Here is a 13,427-nt window from a genome sequence, read left to right on the forward strand (position 1 = left end):
CTACTACTACTACTACTACTACTACTACTACTACTACTACTACTACTACTACTACTACTACTACTACTACTACTACTACTACTACTACTACTACATATAACTACACCACCAACAATAATGATAATGACAATAATACTAATAATAACAATAATAATAATAATGACGAAAATATTAATTACAATATTGAGAACAACTATAATAATGATACTATTGATAATATTAATATTAGAAATATGGAGAAGGATTTCTTACGTCGCTGCACCCGTGTATATCTTCCATGGTCTGATGATATTTGAGAAGAAATTAAAATGAAATGACCTCGTATATTTTTAAGGAGTTTGACCTAGTGGGGTGCATTCAAGATTTTAAACACTATCTTCTTTCACGGTTAATTTGAAATCTGATAAAGACGTTTGCTCAAGTGCAATTATTTTCCCATGAGAAAATACACTTGAGCGAAAGAGTGAACCTTTGGTGACACTATACGAACCATTATGTTCCTGCTAGTTTGGACTATCCCAGCCTTAAAACTTTTTTTAAAACAATTTTTATTTACTGCTTAACACAAATAAAATTATATTTCCAGTTGATAGAAAGTACATTTTTTTCATTTAATCACTTTTCAGCTCATCGATTTATCTTGTAACACGACTTAACATATATGAATGCCTGTTTGCAGAGAAATACATGTCTTTTGTTCATTTGTAGATAAACCAATTTGAGGTTTCCAAACTTTGATGTGCCTCTGTTTTTAAAGAAAGTGACACATGCATTACTAACATTTTAACCGATTCGTTATCAATCCATATTTTATTTTCCAAAAGAGGTATTACACCTGATGACTTTCAAGTTGAATCTTAATAAACATTGGTTCTCCAGGCTCCCTTATTTCGTTTGATTGCAACAATTATAACGATAACAATTTAACTAAATTTGTGCTCTCCAAATAGATTAGATCAGTAAGCCTCCTTTTAATTTGAATTAGTTTAGCTAACATAGCTAACAGAGTCTGCGAGTATTAGACCAATAACTCCCTTGAGATAGCATGAAAGATGAGAAGATGGAAGTTAATCAGAGTAAAATCGCATCTTGCTTCACCCCAAGGGTGTCAAGTAGGTCCATTTCTCTTCTGTTAAAGGGGAATTCAACCCAAATAAAAACTTGTTTTCAGAGGAAAAAGACAAATCAGACCCGACATGTTGACAGCTGAAAGTTTGCACAATATCGGACAAACAAAAGAGTTATGAATTTTCAAAAGTTGTATATATTGGCAATCGTTATACCCATGGAGACTTCAATTGGCCGCATAGGTGATGTCACATAGTGATGTAAGGCAAGGACCACTCTTCCATTATACTCCAATACATAAAACGATTGAAATGTCATATTTTACAAAAGATTTACTTTAAAATATTTTTTTTTTCATGAGGATATAAAACAATATATTTCCTTGGTTATATTCAGATTACTGCCCCAGGGAAATAGGTACTCAAGAGAAAACCACACGTCCCTGATAATTATAAAATACATAGCCTATGGGAAGGATGTCCTTGCCCTTGTCATAATTAACTTACACTGTTGCCAATTTGAAATCTATCTAGTCTTAGGGATCTCAAATTTAAACCAGTCATAACTCTTTGATTGCTTGTCCGATTTCCTTCAGACTTTCACCATTCTGTTTTATTCATTCTTTTCCTTTCCACACAATGTTTTATGACAACGACTGGATTCCCGTTAAATAAACCGTCTATTTTGATGTCGGAAGGACTTTCTACATTCCCGCCTACTATGGCAATATCTAAAGTAGATTGGTAGTGAGTAGACGAGAAACCATTTTATCCATTTCTATCAGACCAATATGAACGATTTAACTTCCTACTGACGTTGGAATTATATCTATATATTATATAAATTACTCTGTATGCACAAGAACCAATTTTAAAATGCTTAGTGATGCCGTTCAGACGTTTTAAGCGGTGCATAAAAGCGGGCTATATCGTCATCACTATGGCTGATACGTAAATCAAAACAAACACACACATTAATTTTCTTATCCACTACAGCTATGAAAAAGTAAAGATAAGAAAGATATACAGAAAACAAAAACAACGAGACAGGGTAACCAGGTTAAGAGGGTAAATAGCCAATTCGTCTACTGCCAACTGGTCCACTCACCACATGGTCTACCTTCATTTAGTCTAATGAAATTCCATCCATCAACATTTCGTCTAACAACCATTTGGTCCAATAACCATTTGGTCCGATCATCACTTCGTCTATCACGAGTTCGTCTATGACCATTTCGTCTCACAACCAGTTGGTCTAATATTCGTTTTATTTTCATTCATTTTGCCCAATGAACACTTCGTCTAATTAGACCAAATGGTATATGGACTAAGGGACTATTGGACCAACTGGTTATTACACGAATGGTGAGTGGACGAAATGCCAATTAGATCATGTAGATATTGGATGAACTGACGGTACACCAAATAATAGTAGACGAGTTGGTAATTGGACGAATTGGCATTGGACAAAATGAAAATAAACCTTTAAGAGACACTTTACTACTAACTTGACCAACGTGATTCAGCTTTGTCAAACAACAAATAGACAGTATTACCGAGCCCAAGTTTATGTCATGGGTCCAAGGATTTATTTATGACATTCAGCAGATGATGATCATTACGGCAAATATGATCATTTCTATTATAAAACGCCAAAGTTTGTGTGAATGGGAACCAAGTCATAGTCCCAAGAATGAAATGTGGCACTTCCAGTGTTTATCATTCCTATGGGAAGGCACGGTTACAAATGCAAGGAAAGCAATAGATGGATCTACGGAAGAGTTTTATTACTTTAGCGTTATAAAAACTGAGTTTCCAAGAAATCATCTGATTACATTGCAAAGAAATTATGAGCGTGTCTCTACAGATTTCCAAGAGTCATTACTCCTGAAAAATGAATTAATAAAGCATTCTGACATTTCGTAATATTATCGATGCACATTCTTGCATTCCTCCTGCAAGATATTAAGAACGTGAATAGAAAATCAAATCATATCATCGTCTAGTGAAGGGTTTATGCGAGATGTAATAGAAATCATTCAATAATTTTTTATTCAATAGTGTGCTTGCGAAATGGAGGATTAAGAATAAGGTCCGAACATAATCGGAAGGATAATAAAAAGCAATTGTTTTTAATATCAGAAATAGAAGGATTTAAAATGTAGAATTAATGGAAGGAAAATAAATAAAGTGGAAAAAAGAAAGAATAATAACAGTAATGATAATCACAAGAAGAAGAAGAAGAAAGAAGGAGGAGGAGGAGGAGAGGAATAAGAAGAAGAAAAAGACGAAGATTGAGGGAAACAATAAAAGATACGAAGAAAACAGAAGTTGAAAACAAATTAGAGCGAGCAGTTCCTATGAAATAAAATCCAAATAAAATTGAAAGACTCGAAAGGAGAAAGCGACGGAGACGAAGAATAAATCGAAAGGGCGGATTTTGCACACATTTGTAACGAAAAAAAAGTGATAGAGAATTAATCAACTTTTCATTTGAACCTTAACTCAGTGAAATCGGGAGAGATTGTTGCTTCCCGTCCCAAATGAATGCGAAAAATGTTTGGTAATTACAGACAATTCGATGGCTTTTGATGAATGACGTCTGCCTCGGCTGAAGCATGAATACTACGCAGAGACATGAAAAATAAAAGCTAGAACATGATTATTTTTCTTTGTGACGTAGGGTGGTATTTGACCCTGTTATATCAAAGTCACTGCGTTATTGACCTTAAAAAAGCAATCATTCCCGTCCAAATTAGCGGGCACTTAGAGGGAAGTAGGGTAAATTATCTCAAGCAAACGTGAGATGGACATCGGTCAATACTCGAAATGTGATTGAATTAGACCGGGGTGGCGTCTGCGACTCTGTATAAGCAGGATGAATGGAGGGAAAGATTGAGGAAATGAAACTGTACATTGAGGTTGGGAAGGAATGATCAAGAAATAGTTGGGGAATAACGTGAGTGGTAGAGAGAGAGAGAGAGAAATGGGAACAGAGAGGAGGAAGAGAGAGAGGGGAGGGGGAGGGGGGGGGGGGGGTGGAACGAGAGAGGGAGAGTGAAAAGGATAAAGAAGAAGAGGGGAGATATTGAAGATATCCGAGAAAGCAAGGAAGAAGGGCGATTGAAGGAAGAGAAATTTCAATAAACCAGAGGGAGAGAAAATAAGATGAAAACAGAAACATGGATACATACACACTGCAAAAACCAGGGTGTTAGATTCAACACCATAGGTGTTAATATTAACACCATCCCGGTATCTATATCGGAAAACACCAGTTGGTGTTATCGAACACCAAGGACTGGAATTGAATATTTTAATTCTACTCTTGGTGTTGTAATCCAATTCTATTTTTGGTGTTAATATATAATCCAACACCATTTTCTGGTGTTACAATGAATCCGATTTCCGGTGTTATTTAACACCAAGGTCTGGAATCAAATGATTTTAATTCTATTCTTGGTGTTGGAATTCAATTCTATTTTTGGTGTTTGTGCAAAATCCAACACCCGTGTTCGGTGTTACAATGATTCCTAATTTTGGTGTTATTTTACACCAAGAATAGAATCAAATAGTATAATTCTTCTCTTGGTGTTGCAATCCAATTCTATTTATGGTGTTATATAACACTAAAGATCTGGAATTAAATATTTCAATTCTACTCTTGTTATTGCAATTCAATGCTAGTCTTAGTGTTTTAAAAAACTCAAGACATCATTCCTTCAACACCAACAATTCAATTCAGCTCACTCATTCATAACACATGCACAGAAAATATTCAAATACACACAATAAGTTAAAAGAAACAAACACTTGGTGCTTATTTATTCAATAAATTAAACAACTTGTTCTCATTCATGTTGAATTCAATGATGCTTATAACGTTTTTATCTTGTATGTCTCAACATTAAATCGTTTTGTCATATATTCAAAATGTGTGACTCATTTGTCTGAATACAACAGAACACACTATCTTTTTTAATCATTCAAAATTTGCTCAAAATATGAATGCACCCTTAGAAGAAAAAAAAGATGAAAAAATAAGGCTTGAGGATGAATCAAGTAACTAAACTCTTTTAAAACATTTAAAAATGTTATAATTCCTTTCAAGGAATGAAAAATCAAAGTACTTTCTAATAGACACTAAACAGGATGCAAAATGCTTGTATAACTGAAGACAAAACAAATAAAATGTAAATTGCTTCTACATCAGCGTGAATTATGTAGCTAATGAGAATTTTGACACATTTCACCTTGAATCCTATTACATGCTTGCTGAAGGAAAATATAAGAATCTTTTTCATATGAAATATAAAGAGTGCCCCCCTCGCCAAAACACACAAAAAAAAATCCTTGGACACTGCCATCAAAAAAGGGAAAGTCCACACAATATTTTACTATTTCAATACACAGAAAATACTTTTAGCAGCACGTTAAAAAAGGAATTGGTTAAGGAATAAGGAAACTTTCGTTATTTCATTATCTTGTAAATCACTATCCGCTCTGCAAATTGGCAACACTTGATGGTATTATGCATGATCAGCTCTCCATTCATATTGTACACAAAATTTCACATAATCTCATTTTTCTCCAAAGTTAATATGAATTTTATACCCTCGGTCAATTTATATTATATAGAAAGCCATTTTCCTCAACATACTTCGTCCAAACGTTATAAAAAAAGTAGGTAAATTTTTAGATAAATACGAAAATGTAACAGTCCATGTACAAAGGTATGGCGAGCTAATCGCATACGACGCCATCAAGTGTTGCCATTTTGCAGAGCAAATGTAGATTTTCAATAAAATCTAAATGACTGTAATTTCTTTATTCCTTGATCAATTTCGCTCATTCTTTTTTTTATATGTTCAAATTATTCTTTCATTGAAATATGAATATATGTAGGGTAGACTTTCCCTTTTAAAGTATTGCTTTTAATTTCTTATGCTAGGAAGCAGTCTTCAAGAACTATACCAAAACTGATAAACCTCATCCAGCAGTTTCAACAAGACTTTTTACCACAGGCCTGCAACCATTGAGATTTAGGATGATTTAATTATTTCAGTACATGGCTCATGGGGATTTTATCAGAAGTTATTTCCTTCACTACTTGTCAAGGGTTGAACAAAAGTTTCAAAAAGCATTAAAAAACACTATAAATTCTACATTCAACCTAATAAAGGTGAACATTCCTTTACAGCTTTCTGTTTACAAACATGTATTCCCAATTTCCAGGAAAAAATAACAAAAAGTAAAAATTATTTGTTTCTCTATCAACTAATTCACTGCTCTTTTTCCAACAGGGTATAAACAACAACAACAAAATCAGTCTATGCACTTTCATTTCACTGGCTTTCATGCACAAACATCATAAAATTGTTTTTCCTGTAAGAAAAAAAGATGGGAAAATATACAACAGCTATTTGACTAAATTTGGTTTCGCATTAACCAATTTACAGATGCTTACAAGAGTCCATAATATTCTTGATTAAGATTATTTTTAAAACCAATTGATACAACTAAGCAAAGCCAGACGTTAGCTTGAAAGCTTTAAATTACTTAGAAAGTACATGCCTTGGTGCTACATACTTCCTTGAGTCTGTCTTTGACAAAGTTGTCATCAAATCTAGTGGTTTGTAGTCAACAAGTTCCTTTTGATTCTTCACTACATGACGACGTGGAAAAATGAATTCTACTGCGTATGAATGATAGTGTGAATTGTAATACACTGTATCTAATTGGACAAGTACAAAAAATACATTGCTGTTGTGTACAATGATATGCTCTATTTGACCAAACAGAGGAAGCTCGCTAACATCATGGCAGACCAGAAGTGACAACTGATAACGTGTTCCATTTACTTTAACCCAGTTGGCATCAAAGAATTCAGTAGAAAGATCCTCTACTTGAATTTGCTCTTGCACAATCTGAGGGCATCTAATCGTGGTTTCTTTCTGCAGATGCCAAAACTTGAATCAGATTCTGAGCTACTGAGGGAAGAGGAGCTGGTGTTGATGTTGTCTGCACTTGTGAAGCTATGTACATCTGAACCTTTAATAATGAAGAGAGATAAAGCCATGATCACTGTTAAAAACAATGAATACTAGTATCTTAACCTTTGGTACAATTGAATACAGTTGGGCCTCCTCTATCCACACACTTGGGACCAGCACTAATCTGGACAAGGGATTTGACCAGATAAGGAAATTCTATATTCAAAACATGCAGTTGCCAAGAGTATGAATGAATGAATGCATATTTCCATCATGAAAAATTTAACTCAATGTGCAATAAAAAAAGTTGGGAATAATATAAGTAACCCGAATAGTTTGCCATACTATGAGTATGCTTGAAATCTTTGTTGGTTCCGCTAATTCATTTGAGTAAAATACCGGTAGGCAAATTTCAGAGTGATCTGGATAAAGGAGACTGGATAAGGGAAGTCCAACTATATAAATTTCTAGTCTAAAACCATTAAAAACCAACATAAGTTATATTGATCTGACAGAAAATTTGTAAGTGTGATTTTGCAATTATAGATGATTCATGATGGTTAACAAACCATCAGTTTATTTCAACCCATTCATTTTTATTGTTAATTTTATGATACTTGAGCATTTTTATAGACATTTTAATTGTTAATTGAAAATCATTCATGCATGTCTAAGTAAATTATAATACAAGCATTTTTTAAATCAATGCTACGCTCTATAAGCTACATTCAGTACACAATAAAGCTGCATTACTGTTATTTTTGTTTATCATTTTGTTATTTTTTAATTTCTTATGCATCAATAGAAATAATATTCAGATTTTTCTAGTGGTCTTTTGTAGCATTTTGAAGCAAAATTTCAAAGGTCAAACACAGACACACACAAGTACAGATCCCCGTTCCACAGACCACCCCCCCCCCCCCCCCCCCCCCGTCTCAAAATTTCAATTAAAGACATTTCAAGAAGAACAAAAATGCAGGTTTGCATTGTTAAGAAATAAAATGATAAAAAGAATCCGTCATTTCTATAATCTTTAGACCTGGAATTTAGATAATTGACTGCCCACAAATCATGGCTATTGTGGCAAGGTTATGCAAGCACAAATAAAGGGGTATGTTTTTCTTTCCTTGACCAAGTTTTGACACTTGTGCCTGTAATTTGCACTGCACATTCATTTATTGCTTAGGTAAAAAAAAAAGTTTGAATAGCCTTTATCGACCGACCGTCAGAAAATGGCCTAACCATTTTTTTCCTTTTCACATAAATTGAAAAATCACAATAAAATGGTAGATAGATATATGAAATACAATAAAAATGGTCATTTTCAGGTGTTCTTAAGCTTTTCACTACCTTCTAAGTCTTCTTTTCCTCATGGATTGGGGGGGGGGGCTTATGAAAAGTAAGAATTTTATTCCAAAGACTCTATACAGTAGCAGATCCAGCGGGAGCGCACCTGGCATGTGCCCCCTCTATATTTTGAGAATTACCTCGTGAACATGCACATTACCAAGGTTAAATTATGATCTGCGCAACCTCTTTATTCAAATATGCTCTTTGCGCCTCCTCTATTTTAAAATCCTGAATCCGCTAAACATAGAAGGGGTTTGCAATTTTGTATTATAATGCACTTTATCAAAAACTTACCAGACCATTCTTCATCTTCTTTTAGCACCATGAGGCTGACTGAGGGATGGCTTGTCACCACATCTCCTAGTACATCATCGTCTATACCAAATCCTTCTTGTTCATCCACAAGTACAAGGTCTTCACCATCCTTTATGTGGAATTTTCTTTTGACTGTAGGAGAGATTCAAAATAAATGAGAAAAAATATCACAGTGCACTTTCAAATTTCTTAATACAAATTGGTGGCTCATAATAATTCTGCAAAACTACTGCTACAAGTAAGCCCAACTGTGCTATAGTACACTCTAAAACCTGTTAAATGGGATCAGGTCAATTCCACGATAACTTGTTAATGCATCTAAATTTTTGAAGCTTTTTATTCTGAATGTTACTTTGTCAGGAGTTAGTTAGAGTCATAGTTACGGTACACAACAGAAATTGATTCAAATTCCTATGATTTTAGAGTTATAATGTGAAAATTTGAGCAAAAGTGTCACCGTAACGCCGTAACATAAAATGATTTTATCATGGAATTGACCATGATCAAGCTCAACTGGGGGTGGGGATGGAGTTGGGACTGATGGGTGTGCTAGTACAAATAAAGATTGAATTTCTGTTTTCATCATTTTTGCATTTATCTGTATGTTGTAGACTAGGTTGGCATGATTTCTTAATTTTTGTTGTTGTAATTTTAACCCTTATTTCAGTCAAAAAAAGTCCAGGATACACAAGGCAGCACACACAAAACTATGGAGGTCCATACATTTACATGTCGGTGCCATGTTTGTTGCTCTGAACAATGACCCACAGTGCACACTAGCTTTAAGAGCATCGTGATGATGAAATTTTTAATATGATTTTTGATATGGTCATCACGACGCTTTAAGCCTTTGGTTAAAATTTCCTCCTCACTGCTGTATGTAAACAAAAAACTATTCTTACATTTTATAGAAAATCTATACATTTTTACAAAAAAATAGAGGGGTTGACACAATTTTCTAACGGCCGAACACCTTTTGCGCGGGTGGATCGCATTTCTAATTCGGTCAAAAGATGAAAAATAAGCAACATTTCTTACCCAGCGCTGTGATTTTTGCTTCGATATCCACGTTTCGCCATATTTTCATGTATTAATTCGTGCCGTCACAATACTGCATTTGCACAACATGAAGTCGATCGCATCCGATCGCACTCACTAGTCTCGATCTGAAGGTGTGCAAAATATTCGCTTGGAAACCCCCAAGTGCAACCATTTTTTTTTTTTTTCGAAAAGTTTTTCCGAAAGAAATATTCTGCGCACGCGAAGATCGAGACTAGTGCGTGCGATCAGATGCGATCGGCTTTCTTTGTTGTGCAAATGGAAGTATTGTGACGGCACGAATTAACACATGAAAACATGACATGTGGATATCGAAGCGAAAATCACATAGTAAATTGTTTTAACCCCTCTAGTTTTTTGGAAAAATGTGTAGATTTTTTAAAAAATGTTAGAAGTTTTTTGTTTACATACAGCGGGGAGGAAATTTTAACCAAAGCCTTTAACCCTATGCAGCCGGGGGGGGGGGGGCCTTACATTTTTCGCGATATTTTTTTTACGCATAAAAATCATGCACTGTAAATTCAGTACTTTTTTCCTTCATATCTCGCGCATCTTTTGAGACCAAATTTGTGACGCCCGGCTATGCACTTCAGAAGCTACTTGTACTTGCACGTCGGACCAAAAATGGCTCAAAAACGTGATTTCATGTATAATTCCAATACAAATTGTGTTTTTAACTAAAATCTATAATTATTTTTGCTTTTACATATCAAAATCTATTAATTTCAGTCTACTTATGATTGTAAAGGTGTTGTCGGTGAATTTCATTGAAAACATAGTAAAAATAACAAGGTTAAAAAACAAAGAAATACATAAGAAATTTGAAAAACAATGAAATACATAAGAAAAAAAATTCTGATACCACATTTTTTAAAAATTATGTTTAAGAATGTAATAATGATTATCTTGACCAAAAATCACCATATTCTTAGCTTTGAGTGATTTAGAGCAACAAAATCGTATTCCATGCATAAATTAGCATAATTTGCATAATTGTCCTTTTTTTGGAAAAATTAACTATAGATCTACAGTTTTAGAGATTACGTCATGGGCGACGTGTGTGGGGGGCCAAATAAGCCCCCCCCCCCCCCCCCCCGGCTATGCAATTTCAAAATAGCCAGGGCTATATAGGGTTAAGCGTCGTGATGACCATATCAAAAATCATATTAAAAATTTCATCATCACGACGCTCATAAAGCTAAGTGCACACTATAAAACATCATACCATTGGTATATTACTAGTATTAGTACTGGGCCTAGCCCTAGTCCACCTATGAACCTCCATAGTTACACTTGTTGTAGGCCTAGTCTGCTTTAGCTAGGAAGTAGGATAGCTGTGGAATAGCTCTTGACAATTTGAAAAAACAAAAGCTATTCCACAGAGCTATTCATACTTATGGCATTCTCGTGAAAAGACTTTGTACACAAGAGAGACGCGCGCGGGACTACAGAGGTGGCTTATTTCACGATTTGGCCATACTTATCTGCTTAACATTATACAGTGAATTTTGAAGCCCCTAACCGGCTAACGTCAGGCCTCACCATTTTGAGCTCTATTTTTTGGCTAGGCTAAACCCAGGATCACTGATTTCTCTTTACATTTTGCAACAAATATGTATTAAATAACTACATTTATCATTACTGTTTGCTCTTTGGCGTATTCATCAATGATAATTTTGCAGAAATCCGTAAAATATTAAATGGCATCAGGCCGGATACCCAACCGTGAACCGGTCCAGACACGGCCTAGCCTAATTAGGCCATACCGCTAGGCCTACACAACGACGAACACATGGATTGATTAACAAGAACCAAGGTCTACACTTACTAAGTTCAAAGAATCCTACTGTGTCTTCTGGATCTATAGGCAGGTATTTTCGAATACTTCGATCCGCTGAGCAGACCCTGACGCTTAACGGCATGGTTGCATGCACTTCAAGATGTGTATCTAGGCCAAACTGTAGAATACTCCTGAAAATCAAGTCAGTCGGGCAATGGATTTCTATTGCCTTGCTCCAGCTAGCTCTCGATCGCAAGATATGGCGTCCAGCTTCAGCGCATGCGCATGCAGGCATATCGGATCATATGACAACTTTCGTCCAATGATTTTCCTCCATTTATCTCGCTTATGCGCATGTGCGATTTTATAACACCAAATTTGACACCATCAACCTGTAATTGAATATTTTAACACCGTTGGTGTTATCATTCGCCGACTAGACATGAAATTGACACCAAGGGTGTTAATATTTTTCTATTCCATGCTGGTGTTGAATATTTAACACCCTGGTTTTTGCAGTGCAGGAGAAAGCGGAATGGTAAAGAATAATAAGATCATAAAGGAATACGGAGGGATGAGAACATTTTAAATAGTAGACTTGTTAAGAGGTTGAACGCTGCATTTTTGAGTACAAATGTCCCACTTGGCACAAATGTTCCTTGAGTCAAAAGAAAAAGATTCATCCAAAGAGACACGCTGTATCTATGCAAATAAGCAAGTAATTTGCATAAATTTGCATATTATGTCGATATAGGAAAAACAAGTAATTCAGAATAAATATTTCACCAGAACTGCCCTAAAATTGGAAATAAAGACTTAGGGTAAGACAGGGAAGAAAACTGTTATAAAATAATTGGGCTATCCTTGTTTATTATTACCTAATTTACATAAATTATGCAAATTATAATTTAAAAAAGAGTATTTTTTCAAGAATCCTGAACTGTTTTATAAATAACGGCAATTAATACGAAATGTCAACATTCTACATGAAAGAGAATATATTAGCGAAAACATTGATATGTTTCATAACAGTATTAGTGTCTTAATTTGCTTAGAAAGAGGGCAAATATGTCAAAATGTATGACGTGATATTGCGCTAAAACGAGACCAAAACAACCTCTATGTCACAGTCACACTCACGAATCGGACAATAAAGCGATCAATGGTATGTCATTCGAGATAACACAATCTCAACACAATAGCTTCCATCGGCTTCTCGTATCGCTTTTGTTGGTGTGTCTGCCACATCGTAATCTGTGATACATACGGGCAAAATGCATTTCGGTATCGGTAAAACACTATTAATTTTGTTTTATTTGTTTCTAATTGGTTTCTCTTGGAAAATTTACAGGAGACATTGCTTTGCAGGTTACTGCTTAAATGAAGCTCTGGCACATGAATCATGATGAATGTACCCTACCTCAATCCATATTTTAACTTTGTTAAAATATATATCTTTTGGAGACCCCAAAGTGGCAAAACTATATCTCCCCGGCATTCCCGCTACTTTACAAAACCAGTTTGACTTGTATTATCTACTTGGAAAACACAGATGTATGAGACATCAGACAACATGATTCCTGAAAAAAATATTTTTGTTTATTTAAGCTAACGGGAGCCTTTCGAATTTACCCCATCCCCTCTCCGTATTTCGACTTTAAATACAAAAAATATCTTGTTTTAAAGCCATCGGCAAGGCAAATTGCGTTTTCTTGTTATAATAAAGCAACTTTTATATCTATATATTTACATTCATCATTATTGATATTATTATAATTATTATTAATATTATTATTGTTATTATAATTATTATTAATATTATTATTGTTATTATTATTATTATTATTGTTCGGCCGTTTGTAA

At 34.7% G+C, this 13,427-nt stretch overlaps 1 protein-coding gene across 2 annotated transcripts; it reads right to left on the reverse strand.

Moving 5' to 3' along the window:
* Positions 1-6,139: 6,139 nt before the first annotated feature.
* Positions 6,140-12,068, reverse strand: LOC121420387. 2 transcript variants are annotated; one of them, XM_041614994.1, is made up of 3 exons: positions 11,613-12,068; positions 8,705-8,857; positions 6,140-7,118 (listed from the first exon to the last, which is right to left on the reverse strand). In XM_041614994.1, exons 1-3 carry the CDS (start codon positions 11,857-11,859, stop codon positions 6,970-6,972), a joined length of 549 nt encoding a protein of 182 aa, XP_041470928.1. In that variant the 5' UTR covers positions 11,860-12,068; the 3' UTR covers positions 6,140-6,969. The 2 variants fall into 2 exon arrangements, with proteins under 2 accessions (XP_041470928.1, XP_041470929.1); XM_041614995.1 differs by lacking the exon at positions 11,613-12,068 and adding an exon at positions 9,764-9,949.
* Positions 12,069-13,427: the final 1,359 nt, after the last annotated feature.

This window comes from Lytechinus variegatus, chromosome 8 (assembly GCF_018143015.1).
Source record: "Lytechinus variegatus isolate NC3 chromosome 8, Lvar_3.0, whole genome shotgun sequence".
Taxonomy (NCBI): domain Eukaryota; kingdom Metazoa; phylum Echinodermata; class Echinoidea; order Temnopleuroida; family Toxopneustidae; genus Lytechinus; species Lytechinus variegatus.

Excerpts from the sequence above, each read along its gene's own strand:
- LOC121420387 (XM_041614994.1), bottom strand. The coding sequence starts at position 11,859 with ATGCCTGCATGCGCATGCGCTGAAGCTGGACGCCATATCTTGCGATCG. Across the intron at positions 8,858-11,612 it reads AGTAGGATTCTTTGAACTTA|TCAAAAGAAAATTCCACATA; the intron begins GTAAGTGTAGAC and ends TCTCTCCTACAG. Across the intron at positions 7,119-8,704 it reads AGAAGATGAAGAATGGTCTG|GTTCAGATGTACATAGCTTC; the intron begins GTAAGTTTTTGA and ends TCATTATTAAAG.